The sequence below is a fragment of the Ranitomeya variabilis genome, chromosome 4 (assembly GCF_051348905.1).
Source record: "Ranitomeya variabilis isolate aRanVar5 chromosome 4, aRanVar5.hap1, whole genome shotgun sequence".
Lineage (NCBI taxonomy): Eukaryota > Metazoa > Chordata > Amphibia > Anura > Dendrobatidae > Ranitomeya > Ranitomeya variabilis.
The window spans coordinates 37,216,837-37,235,835 of NC_135235.1; the positions used below are offsets into that span (position 1 = coordinate 37,216,837).

At 41.1% G+C, this 18,999-nt stretch overlaps 1 protein-coding gene and 1 long non-coding RNA gene across 3 annotated transcripts in view; one reads left to right on the forward strand and one right to left on the reverse strand.

Annotated features, from left to right (window-relative positions):
- DNMBP (dynamin binding protein) overlaps positions 1-18,999 on the reverse strand; it is a 99,848-nt gene that overhangs the window by 15,961 nt on the left and 64,888 nt on the right. For both annotated transcript variants that reach the window (XM_077258351.1, XM_077258352.1), the window contains 6 exons: positions 6,354-6,550; positions 3,981-4,080; positions 3,580-3,727; positions 2,615-2,632; positions 1,115-1,314; positions 495-625 (listed from right to left, as the gene is read on the reverse strand). In XM_077258351.1, the coding sequence (XP_077114466.1) occupies positions 495-625; positions 1,115-1,314; positions 2,615-2,632; positions 3,580-3,727; positions 3,981-4,080; positions 6,354-6,550 (794 nt within the window). The remainder of the gene's footprint in view (positions 1-494; positions 626-1,114; positions 1,315-2,614; positions 2,633-3,579; positions 3,728-3,980; positions 4,081-6,353; positions 6,551-18,999) is intronic.
- Positions 7,545-10,393, forward strand: LOC143768363 (uncharacterized). The gene is made up of 3 exons (XR_013213824.1): positions 7,545-7,747; positions 7,842-7,945; positions 10,267-10,393. It is a non-coding gene; the product is annotated as an uncharacterized LOC143768363 (long non-coding RNA).

The following is an 18,999-nucleotide window of genomic DNA, read 5'->3' on the forward strand; positions in this document are numbered from 1 at the left end:
CTTTCTAACAGAAGACATGGCATTTTCCAATAGGATTTCCACATACTTGGTTGAACCCATCTGACCCTCCACTCTCTTGCTAACCTAAGAATATTAATGACCTGAAGGCTATTAATTATGAAAAATGGGCTAAGATTCCTGGAAAGCTGGTGTCTGCTATGCATTATGCATTATGTTTGCAGCAGGTCATAACAGCCAGAGGGACTCTAAGTAGTACAGGCTCTCGTCATGAAGGGGTGAGAAATGCTTAAAGTGGCTTTTGTGATTTATTAGTATTGTTGAGTTACTTACAATGTTCTTGTTTCATTGGTTTATTGAAAATAGCAGAAAGTTTGTACAATTCTCTATGCAGAGAGGGGGGGGGGGCTGACAAATTTTGATAGCAAATGTAGCCTATGGAGCATAAAGGCACTGTTTCCGGAAAATCACAGTCAACTGCTTTCACATAATTAATCATGTCTAAAATATTCAACTCACAGAACGAGTTCCATTACCTGAGGCGCGAGTCCGGTGAGATGCTTCAGGTGGCTGCTCACCCGGTTGGATTTCTTGATAATGGAGTGGATATTTAGCTTATAAATCTTGTCCATTAGACTCTCTTCATCTCCTTTGCGGTACTTTACAACTGAGGAACAGAAAACATTTTCTATCATTTCGAAAAGACCAAAAACAACTTTTCTTTTCTTGCCGGTGGAACATTTTTATATATATGAAAAAAATAAAGAATTTTGCAATAAATATATATTTATATTACATATATTTAAATTTTATAATAAATACACAAAAATATAAAAAAAATATGAAATCTTAAAAAAAAAAAAAACATTTACTTAACTAAACCAATCCCGACCCAATATCTTCATTTAGGAGTCAAGGGCCCCCTCTCAATATTTGTGTCATCCTGCTCTCAATTTGGCATATTAGGGATGACTGTGTATTATATGGGTCGTCATTCATTTGTATGACCACAAGGAAATAGAATAATAATTAAACCCAATAAGGAGCCAGAAACCTGGTTTTCTGTGGCTCAGCATATTAAAGGGATTGTCGGTGATGAGACAAGCCCTTTAAACAGCTGCCCACTTTCTAGTAAACTTTATCACATCCAACTCACCTAGATCCTTCCTTCTTTTGTATTCATTGATGTTGACATTAATTTCTTTCACGGCTCGTACAGCATCCTTTATGGGGGTCTTGTCTGGGTGAGACTCGGGGGTCGCTCCCTGAAGCTCCATAAGGAGTAAAGGATAACGCATGATCCTCTGCACAGGCTTGATGAGAAAGGAACCCAAGTTTATATAGTTGGTGCGTCCCCTGTGATATAACAGATACAGATTAGGGAATGTATTGAACTGAATACAATTTTGCATTACACTTTACATTATCAGGGAATTTCCGAGTTAAACCCTTCCTGATGGGACCAATGTTCATTTTTGCACTTTATTATTTCCTCCTTCCAAGAATCCTAATTTTTTTCCAATCAACATAGCCATATGAGGGCTTGATTTTTGCAGGGGGGGGAGGGGGAGTTGTAGTTTTGACCAACACCATTCACTTAACCATATCATATCCTGAAATACAGGAAAAAACTCCAAGTGGGGCTTGAATGGTTTAAAAAAAATATATATATATATATATATATATATATATATATATATATATATATATATATATATATATATATATATATATATATATATATATATATATATATATATATATATATATATATATATATATATGAGTCACATTGTTTGTTTGGGAATATGTTTTCATAGCATTCCATGGCTGGTAAAAATGACCTAACAACGCGATTCTCCAGTTATCAATTAACGTGATAATAAACCGGTATTGTTTATCTTCTAGCAGTTAAAACAAATAAATCAGAACTTCGTAACCCAGAAAAATGCAATTTGGGTTTTCAGCAGTATTTTCTGAAACCCAGAACTTTTTTTTTTAATTTCTGTATGAGGATTTTTTTTGTGGCCAGCTCAAGTTTTTATTGGTATCATTTAGAGGTACATATCGGATTTTGATAACACTTTGGCTTTACGTTTTTTGAGGAGGTGCAGCGACAAAAAACAAAACAAAAAAAAAACAAAACAGTAATTCTGGGGGTTTGATTTTTTAGTGGCATTTACTTTATGGGTTTATCAATTGTATATTTTACAGATCTGACTTATTGGGATGCAGCAATAACAAACATGTTTTTTTTTTTACTTATTTATTATGGCATTGGGAAAAAGGGGGTGACAAACTTCTCAGCAATGGGACAAGGTGTACAGATTTCATTTCTAGGTGACCCTAAAAATTGCACAATTCCTCAATTCCTTCAATACAAAGTTATACGTGTGTGTAATCCTATGTAAGCAGTAATGCGGCTCGCATTATGCCATATGGAAGCAGATTTACAATTCCGAGGTTTAAAGGGATCATGAAGAATTAGATCAACCATGTCTGCTTCCAAATTAAAATAGGAGTTACGGTAATTTACAAATTGGAGGGATATTTCCAACTCAGACTTTTATGACATTCCCACATTCATCTGGATTACCCATTTTAGAATAGTGTATTTTTATTTATTTTCTTGTAAGCAAGGAGGAGACAGACTCACCATTCCTGATATAAGCTCCTGTGTCACCGATCAGCACAAAGTACGAGAAGTGGAGGGGGAGAAACAAAACACAATACAGAGTTACAACCCATGCAGTTTTAGGAATAAAGCAAAGGAACGTTTTGTAAAGTTATCATGAAACGACAGATGCGGCATATTAGTAATGAATAGTGAGTCCTAGTACGCACCACTAAGAAAGGGACATATTAGTAGAAAGATCAAAAGGGACGGAAATAACATGGTGTGAATAGGCGGCTGGAGCACACGGCATTCTGTAACTGCGCTGGAGAACGTGGCCTGAAACTAAAACTTGAAGTCTGAAAGGGGATCCATGCAAAGCAAGACATTGCTGACCCCATGGATGTACCCTCGAGCCATAAGAAGAGGAGACCCCACCCCGGAGTTACTATGAGCCAGGGAGAAACCCACTCTTAAAATGACAGACCAAATCACTAGCCACACAAAAGCCAAGTGTCATTATACCCAACCAGGGGCGTAACTACAAAAGGTGCAGGGGCTGCAATTGCACCCGAGTCCTGGAGCCCAGGGGGGCCCAAAATGCCTTTGGTCTATATCAAAAGAACACTACTGCTAAAGACTTGCATTAATTGGGAGCTTTGGCATTGGGGCCCACGAGCTTCAAGTTACTCCATTGGACCCAACCAAAATCAACAGGAAACCCAACAATCGGGCAGTCCCCATTAATGCCATTTTGGATTTTAATTTAGTCTCTGCTTATTAAGGAGAGCCAAAGAAGATCAGAAGTCACTTATCCAACTATTGCAAAAAAAAAAAACATGCATGCTCATCCGCTGGACTTCTTACAGGTAGTAGAAACTGGTAAGGGCTAGAAGGAACTGGGGAGTGAAGGTCCCTAAGCAACTGCCTTTTGTAGCCACCTTAATTCCAATGTTACTTAGTCTAAGCGCCTGCCACCACAGTAACGGATCACACTAGGTTCTTACTTTACAGTCTCCATACACTCCTGCAGGCTTCTCTGGAACTTCTCGTTTTTCTCATACGCTTCCAGCAGTGCAATGGTCTCCTCGTGATTCTGGCAATACTCCTTATACACAGACTCCAGCTCCATACAGTGCTCAAGGAATATCAAACCTGTGTACAAGTGGAGTGATAATACAGGTCAGGATGTTACACTCTGTGGGTCTATACATTGTGATAGGCGACTGTCACCTGCTTTTCATCCCTGGGGTCCCATCCAAGCTAGACTACCCCTTTAAGACAGCACTGTACTGCACCGCAAGTCTTATTCTCCTTAGTATTTTAGCCTTTCTACTGTTGAATATATCTAGGTCATCTGATTAAAAACAACCAAAGTACTCCGACCCTATATAGACCACATACATACCGACTGAGTCGCAGTTCTCCAGTGCCCCCAAAAACATCCTCGTCACACTAATAACGGAATGGATGTTTCCAAACAGAACATCGAAATCCACATTCGTCATCTGGTCAAGAAATATTAAATGTAAGAAGACTTATAGCAAAATTGGACGGGAAAAATGCAAAAGTCAATATTGTTATGCAAATTTTAACATAAGCTTCATATGCTGTCAGTGAATGGCAAATCTGGTTTACCCTGAGAGGATGTTTACATTGAGCTGTGACTGCTGATGTAATGCTGACTGACATCTAACTACATAGGCAGTCATGAGAAGAAAAAGAAGGAAGGAGAAGAAAGAAGGAAGGAGAAGAAAGAAGAAAAAAGAAGAAAGAAGGAAGGAGAAGAAAGAAGAAAAAAAGAGAAGAAAGAAGGAAGGAGAAGAAAGAAGAAAAAAGAGAAGAAAGAAGGAAGGAGAAGAAAGAAGAAAAAAGAAGAAAGAAGGAAGGAGAAGAAAGAAGAAAAAAGAGAAGGAAGAAGGAAGGAGAAGAAAGAAGAAAAAAAGAGAAGAAAGAAGGAAGGAGAAGAAAGAAGAAAAAAGAGAAGAAAGAAGGAAGGAGAAGAAAGAAGAAAAAAGAGAAGAAAGAAGGAAGGAGAAGAAAGAAGAAAAAAGAGAAGAAAGAAGGAAGGAGAAGAAAGAAGAAAAAAGAAAGAAGGAAGGAGAAGAAAGAAGAAAAAAGAGAAGAAAGAAGGAAGGAGAAGAAAGAAGAAAAAAGAGAAGAAAGAAGGAAGGAGAAGAAAGAAGAAAAAAAGAGAAGAAAGAAGGAAGGAGAAGAAAGAAGAAAAAAGAGAAGAAAGAAGGAAGGAGAAGAAAGAAGAAAAAAAGAGAAGAAAGAAGGAAGGAGAAGAAAGAAGAAAAAAGAGAAGAAAGAAGGAAGGAGAAGAAAGAAGAAAAAAGAGAAGAAAGAAGGAAGGAGAAGAAAGAAGAAAAAAGAAAGAAGGAAGGAGAAGAAAGAAGAAAAAAGAGAAGAAAGAAGGAAGGAGAAGAAAGAAGAAAAAAGAAGAAAGAAGGAAGGAGAAGAAAGAAGAAAAAAGAGAAGGAAGAAGGAAGGAGAAGAAAGAAGAAAAAAAGAGAAGAAAGAAGGAAGGAGAAGAAAGAAGAAAAAAGAGAAGAAAGAAGGAAGGAGAAGAAAGAAGAAAAAAGAGAAGAAAGAAGGAAGGAGAAGAAAGAAGAAAAAAGAGAAGAAAGAAGGAAGGAGAAGAAAGAAGAAAAAAGAAAGAAGGAAGGAGAAGAAAGAAGAAAAAAGAGAAGAAAGAAGGAAGGAGAAGAAAGAAGAAAAAAGAGAAGAAAGAAGGAAGGAGAAGAAAGAAGAAAAAAAGAGAAGAAAGAAGGAAGGAGAAGAAAGAAGAAAAAAGAGAAGAAAGAAGGAAGGAGAAGAAAGAAGAAAAAAAGAGAAGAAAGAAGGAAGGAGAAGAAAGAAGAAAAAAGAGAAGAAAGAAGGAAGGAGAAAAAAAAGAAGAAAGATGAAAAAGGAAGGAAGGAAGGAAGGAAGGAAGGAAGGAAGGAAGGAAGGAAGGAAGGAAGGAAGGAAGGAAGGAAAAAAACCGAAGGAGAAGAAAGGAAGGAACGAAGGGGAATTAAGAAAGAAGAACTGCTCTGTTGACGTGGAGCAACTAAGACGCTGGCAGGAGAGGTTGTTGCCTCTGTTATCAGCTGCCTGCATGTTAGTTTTTAGGCCTTTAGCAAAAATATAAAACTGTCCTGGACAAGCCCTTTAAGTCTCTACAATGTGAATCGGAATCCTCCCATTTATTGAAACCAAGCAGAGCTCTTGGAAAAAAAAAAAGGGAGAAATTAAAATAAAAAAAAATTAAACATGTTAATTCCTAGTTTGCAAATTATCCTCTTATCCATAGGATAGGGAATAACGCCCTGATCGCTGGGGTCCAGTCCTCTCCCTGATCGCTGGGGTCCAGTCCTGAGAATGGCGCTGTGAAGTTCCCTCTCTGAGTTCAGCAGAGGTCGAGCATGCGCATCTCCGCTCCATTCATTCTCTATGCAGTGCCGGAGGCAGCTGAACACTGTATCCGGATCAGTGGGGTTTGCAGGGTTTGATCCCCAGTGATTGGGATTTATCCTCTTTCCAATAGATTTTGAAGGACCCCCAAACACATCACAAACCTTTTACGTTTTTTATTCATTAAAACTGAAAACTTATTCCGTTCCGCTTTTGACCAGATTCAATTCAGACGAGATGTGAGATCTCACGGGTCGGGTGCCCAATCATTACTTGTTTATCGCTGGCATTTTTCGTATTATTTTTCAGACTTAACCCCTAGTTTATATGTACAGAATGAGGAATTAATGACCCTTATTCAGAATATAAGTGGCGGTCTCACCTGCGTAGCCTGCAGGGGGAACATGATGTGCTCCACCAGAGTTTCCAGGTCTCTCAGGTAGTCACGCTCGGTCTGTAACAGTTCCTCAATCACCTTTGACCTCTTCTCCAGCATCCTCGTCTCAGAGTTCTCGGCGGTAGATGCAGCAGATGGACCCTCTTCCAGGATTTCGGGTTGTGATGACAACAGCGTCATGTCTGCAAAGGAAATGCATTGTTTTATAAAATGCTCCCCAAAAAAATTCAACAGGCCGAAAGATACCCTTCACGTCTGATCTCTTCAATCTACGTGTAATCTTGGTTTTTACAGAAGACGATGTGCTTTATGCGCTCCATACTGGCACCATATCCATCACACCACATCTCCTGTGACATTCACTACTTTTATATTAAGTGTTTTTATTTATTTTACTCGCCTACATAGCGCCATTAATTCCACAGCGCTTTACAAACATCATCATCGCTGTCCCCATTCAACATAATAAATGCGCAGAAGAGGGGAGGAAATGGAAAAATGTAAAATCAATCAATAGCATCGTTTTAGGTGCAGAGAATTAGCGATAATCTCTCCCTCCGCCACCTGCTTCCCAAACTAATCTACCGTACTCATTTCTTGATGGATAAGTAAGGAAACAATGAAAACACATAAAGTGGATAAACAAAGAATGGACGCCGACTCAGCTTAGGCCACCGCATGGCTACTTCTGCCGCCATATGTCGTCGCATTGACCAGTGAAGAGGAGCAGACGGAGGTTGGATGCATTATTACTGAACACTTAATAGCAAGCTCCTCGGTCTACTCCCCTTCCCCCCATGCCATGTAAGATCTACATAAAAAGGCGACTATATATATTACATTATGTAAAAGGCGACTATATATATTACATTATGTAAAAGGCGACTATATATATTACATTATGTAAAAGGCGACTATATATATTACATTATGTAAAAGGCGACTATATATATTACATTATGTATTTTGCACCAATGCGTAATACTCCAGAGCTGCTGCACAATTCTCCAGGCTTCAGAGCTGATCTCCCATAGCATGTCTCGCCAGCTCCAGGTTTACACCAAATACTGTTGAAAACAACAGAACTTTTCATCTCAGCTGAACGGATAGGAGTTTCCAACCGGCAGAATTGTGAACGCAGCTCCGGATTATAGAATAAAAGCAGTAACATGGGATCCACTTCTTTAAGTAGCTTATATAGAAGAAGAGTATCGTTTAGGAAGTGACAGATAAACGTGACTTGCAGATACATTGTAATCGGATAACGCATATTGCTTTTCTATAGGTTACTATGTACATTGGTAGTAGAGGAGACTTCACAAGAACACAGCACAGAATGTAAAACTATTTATGTGTTTGGAGGATTCATGTTGGGGCAGGTAGGAGTGATAACCTACACACCTACATAATACTTCCCGATTTCACTTTCACTAACATTTTGTTTCTAACTAAAAGCTGCATTTCTTTACCCAGGGGTAATCACTCCAGGACCTCAGAGCTTGACCCTCTATGTAATGTGTGACAGCATTGCTTGTGGATCACACATGTCCAACTCGGGCCCAAATCTAGCCTGCAAGGTGAGTTTATATGGCCCATGGCGCAAACGATATGGAAAGCAATGCCAATTATACTGTATGAAAGACTATGTGGTGTGGATAATATAGGTCCCACTATACTGTAGGGAGGTCTATATGGGTCCCATTATAATGTATGGAGGACAATATGAGTCTCACTATACTGTATGGAGGACTATCTGGGTCCCACTATACTGCATGGAGGACTATGTGGTGTGGATTATATAGGTCCCACTATACTGTAGGGAGGACTATATGGGTCCCATTATAATGTATGGAGGACAATATGAGTCTCACTATACTGTATGGAGGACTATGTGGTGTGGATTATATAGGTCCCACTATACTGTAGAGCAGAGGTGTCAAACTGCATTCCTCGAGGGCCGCCAACAGGTCATGTTTTCAGGATTTCCTTGTATTGCACAGGTGATAATTTAATCACCTGCACAGAATGATTCCAGCACCTTGTGGAGTGCTAAGGAAATCCTGAAAACATGACCTGTTGGCGGCCCTCGAGGAATGCAGTTTGACACCTCTGCTGTAGAGGACTATATAGGTCCCAGTATACTGTATGGAGGACTATCTGGGTCCCACTATACTGTATGGAGGGCTATATGGGTCCCATTATACTGTATGGAGGGCTATATGGGTCCCACTATACTGTATGGAGGGCTATATGGGTCCCATTATACTGTATGGAGGGCTATATGGGTCCCAATATACTGTATGGAGGACTATATGGGTCCCATTATACTGTATGGAGGACTATATGGGTCCCATTATACTGTATGGAGGACTATGAGGGGCCATTATATAATCCTGTATACTGTATGGGGGTCATTATATTTTTCTATCTTTCTGACTGCTTCTTCAGTGTATCGTTCGGTGGCTCCATTCTTTCTCCTCTTCCTTTGACAACTGGGGTCCCTCAGGGCTCAGTCCTTGGCCCTATTCTCTTCTCTCTCTACATGGCCCCCATCGGACAGACTATTAGCAAATGTGGCTTTCAGTGCCACCCTTATGCGGATTACCCAGAACTATACACTTCACCTTACCCCGCTGTACTACAGAACCCCAGTGACTGTCTGTCTGCAGTTTCCAACATCAGGACTAACCACAACTTACACAGTTTTTGACGCTCCCAAAAAACACATCTGTTTGGGAAGGTCTACCACGCTTGTTAATTGAAGTCCTTTTATATATAGTCCATTCTCTACTTCTCTGATCAGAACGCTCCATCAAACTCCACCAAAAGCACTATAAATATTGGCTGGTGACCAGCTCATGCAGCCTTTGTCCCCCACCTCATTGTAGATTGTAAGCTCTTACCAGCTGGGCCATCATTCATTTCACTTTAAATTATTGTATTATCTTTAACTGTGTTACTTATGACTGTTGTATATGAACCTCTGAATTGTAAAGCGCTGCAGAATAGGTACTGGAGCTATATAAATAAAAAATTATAATACTGTATAGAGCAGAGGTGTCAAACTGCATTCCTCGAGGGCCGCCAACAGGTCATGTTTTCAGGATTTCCTTAGCATTCCACAAGGTGCTGGAATCTTTCTGTGCAGGTGATTAAATTATCACCTGTGCAATACAAGGAAATCCTGAAAACATGACCTGTTGGCGGCCCTCGAGGAATGCAGTTTGACACCTCTGGTATAGAGGACTATGTGGGGTCATTATACTGTATGGAAGGCAATGCAGGGCCCACTATACTCAATGGAGCACCAGGTGGGGTCATTATGAGGTATAGAGGACTATGTGATTCCCATTATTCTATATGGAGGACTATGTAATCACAGTTGGGGGATCATACTGCGTGGAGGAATTCACTGTGGGGCTATCCTAATTAGAGATGAGTGAATTTGATCGGGTCAGGGCTTATTTGGCAAGCTATAGCTCTTACCGAATAAGCTGCAGAGGGAACCCGGATACCAGCTGTTCGGCTCCGCAGCTGCATGTGTTGCGACCTGTTTGTTGGGCTATAGCTGGCCAAATAAGCCCTGACCCGATAAAATTCCCTCAGCTATAATCCTAATGTGTTTGGGGGAACTTTTGTTGGAATCATACCTTACTATCTGTATTATTCAAGGTTTTTAACCTTTGTTTCTCTAAGATTTATTAATTAAAATGTACATTGTTCGTGGGACAACCCCTTTAAGTTTGTTTCCATATGAAAAGGTTCATAGTTACGGTATATTTGATACAGAAAAACTTCCTCAATTGTAGACATTTTTTCAATAAATATCAAGGTTGGCCGACGACTTTCTTCAAGTCTTTAATTTTAGCCCTCTGTGTATTTGTGTTTTAAGTCCCAGCTGGATGGAGAATTACAGAGGCTGAAGTAAGGGCCGTAGGGCCAAATTCAACCAGGCCTCCTATATAATGGCCATATATCAGCTGAACTGGATGGCTTTCTGGTATGTACACCCGCATATAGTATATACCCCCGTTATAATAGCGTCACGTAAGCACTGTACAATGAAATTAAGTATGGCAGGATTATATGAGACCCCAGTATGGCAGGATTATATGAGACCCCAGTATGGCAGGATTATACGAGACCCCAGTATGGCAGGATTATACGAGACCCCAGTATGGCAGGATTATACGAGACCCCAGTATGGCAGGATTATACGAGACCCCAGTATGGCAGGATTATATGAGACCCCAGTATGGCAGGATTATATGCTCTGTGTATGGCAGGATTATATGAGCCCCCAGTATGGCAGGATTATATGAGCCCCCAGTATGGCAGGATTATATGAGCCCCCAGTATGGCAGGATTATATGAGCCCCCAGTATGGCAGGATTATATGAGCCCCCTGTATGGCAGGATTATATGAGACCCCAGTATGGCAGGATTATATGAGCCCCCTGTATGGCAGGATTATATGAGCCCTGTATGGCAGGATTATATGAGCCCCCTGTATGGCAGGATTATATGAGCCCCCTGTATGGCAGGATTATATGAGCCCCCTGTATGGCAGGATTATATGCTCCCTGTATGGCAGGATTATATGCTCCCTGTATGGCAGGATTATATGCTCCCTGTATGGCAGGATTATATGCTCCCTGTATGGCAGGACTATATGAGACCCCAGTATGGCAGGATTATACGAGACCCCAGTATGGCAGGATTACATGAGCTTGCTGTACGGCAGGATTATATGCTCCCTGTATGGCAGGATTATATGCTCCCTGTATGGCAGGATTATATGCTCCCTGTATGGCAGGATTATATGCTCCCTGTATGGCAGGATTATATGCTCCCTGCATGGCAGGATTATATGCTCCCTGTATGGCAGGATTATATGCTCCCTGTATGGCAGGATTATATGCTCCCTGTAAGGCAGGATTATATGCTCCCTGTAAGGCAGGATTATATGCTCCCTGTACGGCAGGATTATATGCTCCCTGTATGGCAGGATTATATGCTCCCTGTATGGCAGGATTATATGCTCCCTGTATGGCAGGATTATATGCTCCCTGCATGGCAGGATTATATGAGACCCCAGTGTGGCAGGATTATATGCTCCCTGTATGGCAGGATTATATGCTCCCTGTATGGCAGGATTATATGCTCCCTGTATGGCAAGGTTATACCCATTCCTGTATGTTATTTTTATTTCGCTCTGAATAGAGGTATTATTCATATAAACCACAACATTATTAATTCGGCGGAATTATCTCTGAATTTTTTCCCTCTTTTCAAAACATAAAGAACCCTCATTTCCCCCCATTTGCACTTTACTGGTTATTGAAATTTGCAGCCATCCTTGCCATATTAACTCTTTTCGTTTCACGATGTCACCCAGTCAAGCAGCAGTGGACGAACATGTGACGTGCTAACTAACTGTTTTCTACTGAGCTTGTAAGCGCTGCGCCGAAGCTGGACAGGATCATTGAAACAACGCACCTTTAGCTCCTAAACTTGGCACGATCCGACATTATCCATCTATGAAACTGGGAACAATGCTTTAAGAGTTCAGTGCGGACCGCTGACAGTACCAGGGGAATTCGTTGAGAGTTAATGGTGCATTTTTTTCAAAAATTAAAAAAAGATTATTTTCCCTGGTGGTGTTCAACGCCTCCCATCAGGAAAGTTATTGTATCACACAGGCTATGTGAAAAGAAAAGAACTTTGCCCATTTTTCTTTCCTACGTCCCGCTGCACAGTGACAGTGCACACTGCTCATAATCAGGGTGTATTACATCAAACAGGTTGGGCTCCTAAAACCTTTGACACTGATAAATGACAATCACCCGGCAACGCAAACAAACAAATCATTCTGTCCTCAGTTCTATCACTTCCGTGAAAAACACCTGACAATTGTGCAAAGACTTTCATGAGTGTAACAAGTGCTCAATACGTAACGATGCGTCACTCGCTAATTAACACCTAATGGCAGATTACGCACAGGTGAACTGAACGGCCACAATACCAAGAGGGAGAAGCGGCGACAGGACACATCTGGTGCCGCTTATCTCATGAAGAAAAGAACAGACAGCAGAGATCTTTGTTAAATCCCCGTTTCTCATGATGGCTGCATCAACTCGGGCATGAAGGACACAGGAATAAGCAGCTGCCAGGTTCCACCAACAATAGCTCATCTCCAGTGGGATGAAAGGATTGGACATGCTGAATTCCAACATGCCCAATCATCTCCGAATGCTGCCAAAATCTGCATTTAAATATTGTGCACGGGCACCTTTAAAGGTTCAGCGAGTTGGTTTTTTTCCCAACAAAATCTCAGCTCTAAAATAGTTGTGTAACAGCAAGTTGCACAAACAAACTTGGCTGCATGATTTCTCTAAAAATGGCTGTCACGTCACAAATGTTACCATGTAACCACACAGGCTATATAAAAAAAAATAATTCATGTTTTTCCAATATGTGTCTGGTTTTGCAGCTCGGCTCCACTAAAGTGAATGTGGCAGAGGTGTAATACCGTAGACAACCTGTGAGCGGGAGGGCGCCGTTTTTGAAAAAAACAAACAAACAGCTGTTTTAACAATTCTATACAACTTTGGCTAATTAACTGCAAAAGAACACGTAGCAAGTTAATGAGCTGTAACCGGTAGGCATATAGATGATCCTCGGTGGATTACCGACGTGTCCCTGCATGAGAACTACTGTTTACTGACATAACTATGGAAGCTCAACTTCAGAGAAAAACTAACCACAAAACCACAGCACTCCAAATCTGTCACGTGTATATCCCCAGAATGATGCGAGGGATTATTATGGGAGCACCAACGTTTGGATAAATACTACTTATACTAGTTCGAGGCTATATTCACTCCGAGGAGGATTCACCCCAAAATCTTCAAAAAAAAAAAACTGCTTGGAAAACTCTATTCTACGTCAAGTACAGTTTGCTGCTAACACAAATTTTTGCCTGTTCAGGGGGAAAAAAAAGAAAGTTGATGTAACTTCTCTAAAGCAGATCGTGATGGAATCCACTCCAAACTATGCACTGTCCTATAAAAAAAAAAAAATAGAAGAATAGTTCAGGACAAAACTCTGGGAGAGGAAACGGAGCTCAAAACTCTCCAAATCCTTCTCAAAAATGCAAAACTTCTCAAAAACTTGGGAGGTTCAGCTCAGTTTCTTCAGATAAAACTCTGCAAAAAGACCGTGCGCGCACACTGCCTGCTTCAAAAACTTTCCACCCAAAAAAGGAACATTTCTTGAAGAAGTTTCCATTTGAAAAACTAGTCATTTTTCGAACGTCTCAAATAAAATCACAAACCTGTGAAAAAGGAAAATAAACTTTGGCTTTTTTTTCAGTGATTGTTTTTTACTTGTAATATTTCTAGAACAAAAAAGGAAGTTAAAAAAAGTGTAAATTTAGTGTTCTCCAAAAATTGGCAACATTTTACATATTTGAACTCAACTTTTTTTTTAGTGACAAGAATACCCAAAATTTATCATGAGGGAGTAGGGCATATACACATTACCACATGCATCTTTTTTATCCAGCTACATAAATAAAGAGACAAACATCAGAGGCTGCGGATTTATTTATTTTTTAAATAAACAAGTGTTTGCCATTTCCCTATTGATCAACATCAGGACACTTCATTCCTAGTGCTTTTCGCACAGCAAAACCGAAGAAATCTGTGCAATAAACCTGCCCTGTGTGAACCCTGCCCTAAAGGGTAAAAAAAAAAAAAAAAAAAAAAAAAAAACACTAGAGGAAATTCAGTTATGGCACGATTCCAGGGCCTAAATTAAAAATTTTAAAAAATAAAGATTGTAAAAAGTGTCTTCAAACATAGAACTGAAATGTTACATTGTAACAGACAGACAGATAGATAATAGCTAGATATAGATAATAGCTAGATATAGATAATAGCTAGATAAATAGAAAGATAGATTGATAGAGATAATAGATAGGTAAATAGATAATAGATAGATGATAGATAGATTAGATAATAGATAGATAGATTCAACTTTTCGAGCGTTGTGAAACTATGAGCATAAAAGTTCCCGGATGAGAGCAGCAGCGGTGGGGGTGGAGGGGATGATACTATAGAGGAGGGGGTGACAATTCTCACCCATTGTCTCCCCTGGATAAGAGTCTTGAACTTGTGCAAAGCTCTGTAACATGTCTCCCATCCCCCATCATTTCCCAGTCTGAGCAACCTGCTGACTTCTTCCCTGCCCCCAACACTATAGTCTGTATGATGGGATTCTGCTGCCCCTCTGCAGAGAATACAAGGGAAACTTTTAAGTAACTTTTTGCATCCTGTCAATGATTCTCCATTTGTTGGACATTTGTTACAGGGGCTGGGACAGGGAATAATTGCAGGTTCATAGACAGAAATCCAGAACCTACAGCTATAATGGAGTTTTCTGTCTGCACTTACCTCTGTGGTCAGGCCTCTCACCGCCCAGAGCCCTGTCCCCCCTGCAGATACAGGCAAACCCCTCATCTCAGTGTATTATCATCTGAATAGTCGGGATCTATGCAGCAGAAACCATAGAGGAGGGGGGAAAAGGCAAAGCCTGGAGACAAGGATTTAGGATGGTGCCTGTGAGATCCTCTGGTTCTATCAGTGAGGTATATTAGTCTGGCAGGGTTCCTGGTGCAGCATTACTCCTCATTCAGACGTCTGTTTTTTTGTTTATGTGGTTTTCACATATAGCACTTGTACTGGTGATAGTCTACGGGGTCATTCACCTGTCCATGATTTTTCAAGGACCAAGTAGTCTACGGACAATCGCAGAGACATGTTCAATTTTGAGAGTCGTATCAAAACGGGCAATGCAAGTCTATGGGTAAATAGTAAAAAAAAAATATTGGACTGCACTCTAAGGAGATCTGAGAGCGGTGCGATTTTCACAGCCTGTCAGAAAGGAGAAGGTGGAGAAACTTTTTTTTTTCTCCCCACATTTGAGAAACTCTGACCAAACTCCATTTTTTCTTGTATGTGAAAAAAAAAACCCTGACATCTAAGGCTATGTTCACACGGTGCCGTTTTTGCTGCGGATCCGCAGCAGTTTTCCATGTAGGTTACAGTACAATGTAACCCAATGGAAAAAAGGACCCGCTGTGCCGACGATCCTTTTTTCCACAGGCAAATCCGCAGCGGTTTTGCCTGCAGAAAAAAGAAGTACCATGTCAATTCTTTCTGCAGATTCCGCTGCGGGTTTCCAGCAGCACCAATAGGAAACTGCATTTGGAAACCCACAGTGGAATCCGCAGAAGAAAAAGGATCAAAAACCGCAGCTAAAATCAGCGCTGAATTTAGCTGCGGTTTTTCAAAACAGGACCTGAAAAAAAAAAGGATGAAAAAAAGGAACGTGTGAACGTAGCCTTAGTGAAGCCTCACACATACTAAGATGGTGGATTTCACATGCCTCTATCAAGCACCTTTGTAATAAATTTGGTTTTCTGTTGCAAACTGGCGTAGATTTGTGCTGCAATATGTCACAAAACCTGATGCAAATCATAACACGGTCCGCTTTGCAAAACAACAAAAATTTGCGTTTTTTGGAGCCAGAGAAGCGGCATGCAGCCCTTGATGGCTTACAACCTATGTCCCTAAGACTACAAGGGTGTATGCAATATCTCGGTAGATTAATAAACTATTTGTTACCCAGGTCATAAAGAGGGAAACTTATGACACATCTTTAAGGCATTTGTTAAAAACAGTCTTACGTTAGATGCATAATTATCACGCGTTTTATGCCACTTTCACCCCATGCATTGGTGAAAATTTTCAGCATATCATATCTATATGGACTAAAGATAAAGTACCAGTATGGCGGCATCTGTAACTGTACGGACTTTTCAGAAGAGTTTTATTTGGTAGGTTAATGCTGAATATAGAAGATCTCTGCGACAACCACTGTGGAATTAGCAATGGCGGCCACGCTGACTGTCAAGATGGCCACACTTTCCCATAAATACATAAAGAATGGACAGAAGAGGAAGATGCAAGGTTTCCGTGATGTATTCTTCAATTTAGAGAACTTACTGGTAAAAACGTGAACCGGTTTGTTGTTCCGTTTAGAACACTATACAAAAAGTGATGTAAAGGCGACAGAACGTCCAGGAGGTTTGTACTTTAAGGATTTGCAGGAAAGCTCAACCCTGGTCTTTGTTGGGGTGGGCACAGCTTGTGTGACCAGGACAAAGCGTTATTTACTAGCAGGGACAATGCAGATCAATCATAGGGCTGGTCAGTGAGGAGATTCTACAGGAAAGTCAGAAGTTTCCTCTTCACAAACCAGTTTCTTATTGTTTGCAAATATTCCCTTTTCTTGCTGTTAAAATCCCTCTACAAGAGCAATACACAGAAACTCTCCCCGAGGGGGTCTGTGGTCCAGAAAACGCCCCAATTAGTAGGATGAACTGTTAATTTGAAATGGTTAAATAAATATGGCGTCCTTTAATATTCTTAATGGCCATTTCCCTGGGCCCCCATTACATGTTGACGGTCTGCTTTCTTTTTTCCAAAAATCAATTTCCAACTGATTGTGTAGAACCGCAACCGTCCATGTACAACTGGGATCTTATGGGTAACAATCTGGCAGTTACCGTTTCACCACAGCTGGATGGACGCAAGTTGTATACATACATCTGGGGTCCCACAAATTGGAGATAACATCTCAACATTTCAGCCTCAGATTATGACAAATTTGCATTTGTGGATGAGAAAGAAAGGGCCGGGGTTATTAACAAGGAACAACAAACTTCATTATGGTTCCTCAGGGGTGGGCATAGTCAGCATAGATTTTATTATTTTTGTAAGACTGGGTTTACACAAAAATTGGCAAAGTGTGGGCGTGATTGGGTGTGTGTGTACGTCCATCTGCATCTTGGATGGGTGCAGGAGCTGCCCAACATCAAACATTGGCAAACTATGGACATGATTGGATCCGGGTACACATCTGCATCTACGATGGGTGCAGGAGCTGCCCAACATTCTATGCACGATTCTCATCCATGAAATGTTAGAAATGCATGCTGCGATTGGTCAGTTTTATTATCCATGTGCACAACGGTCAGCACACAAAGTAAAATCACAGTTGTGTGAACCCGACCTAAGGTGGTGATGGGGCAGCACGGTGGCCTTGCAGCTCTAGGGTCCCAAGTTCAAATCTCACCAACATCTGCAATGAGTTTGTATGTTCTCCCAGTGTTCGCGTGGGTTTCCTCTGGGTTCTCCGGTTTCCTCCCACACTCTAAAAACATAATGATAAGGAATGTAGATTGTGAACCCCAATGGGGATAGTGATGATAATGTCTGTAAAGTGCTGTGGAATTAATGGGGAGCAAGATAAATAAAAATTCTAGAAATAGCCAATGATACAGCCATAGGGGGTATAGAGGTAGCAGTCATATCCCGGTCCTGGTGTGTAAGGGGTCCCAAAAACCCTTTACAGCAAAACACTATCATACATGGTACCGGAAAGGTGGGGGGTCGCGGTTACAGATTTTACTCCGGGGCGCTGGGGCTTTACGTTATGCAGCCGCCGTAAGTCCCTTCGAGATGATAGGACCAGTCCTGGTCACCTGCCCAGAAAGTGCCGCATGTTATGACAGTACCTAATATACAAGAATGGCCTCACCCACGGGTTAAGGTCATACGATGCCTTTTTTTTACAGTAGCAGCTTGAGGCTATAGATCAATGCCATGCAAATCAGAGGCGCTGTGTAACATAATCTGATTGTATCCCTGGGTCAACATGGAAGTCCATAGTGAGACAAGCCACATGCTTTACATATACGCTGCTGTATGCGGCAATCACAGACATCGCAATGAGAGCACACGGCTTTATAGGTGCAGTATAGCCAGTCGGCTGGGTAATCTCCTGCCTGCCCCATATATGCGCCCACTGAGCTCCACCGTGTTGTATCAGTGGGTGGAGGAGAGATAAGCGGCTATCACCGCACCTTCGGCATTGCTTATCGCTTGGGAAATATCACCATTACACTCCGATCCTGCCACAACGAGGTCCACCGCTCGTTTCCACCGCTCGTTTGTCTCCTGTTATGATGTCCTGCTGGTTTGCACTGCCTAATAGGGGTATTATTTATCCAATCTGCCCCACTCCTATAGGGGCAGTTTCTATTGTACTTTTGGCCTCCATAAACCTGCAATAATAAACCCTATGAGTCAGCTCGCGCTTCACTTACACGTGGATTATAATTTGCAGTTTCAAACTGGATAGAATGATTGCAAAATAGGATGCGGCTCGCTCACTTGGTCACAGCGACCTTTCAACCACTGAACGTCATTCTGAACAATAAACCGTTTTACCATATACATATATTACAGTTACAGCCTCTATTACAGCTGCGCTCATAATTCAGCCATGGGAATCAGTCGAGCCTTGCTGTCGGACTACTCCCTAAAGTATTTGCCGTGGTATAAAAGAGAGGACATCTCAAAACGCAAATCACCTAAATAAAGCCGCCACAAGTCAGCAAAAAGTGATGGGAGATTTCAGCTATGGAGTGTGGCAAAAAGTGACTCCATACTATGTAACCATTTATAAGAGTGAATGCGGAAGACCGCACATTATGTGAATT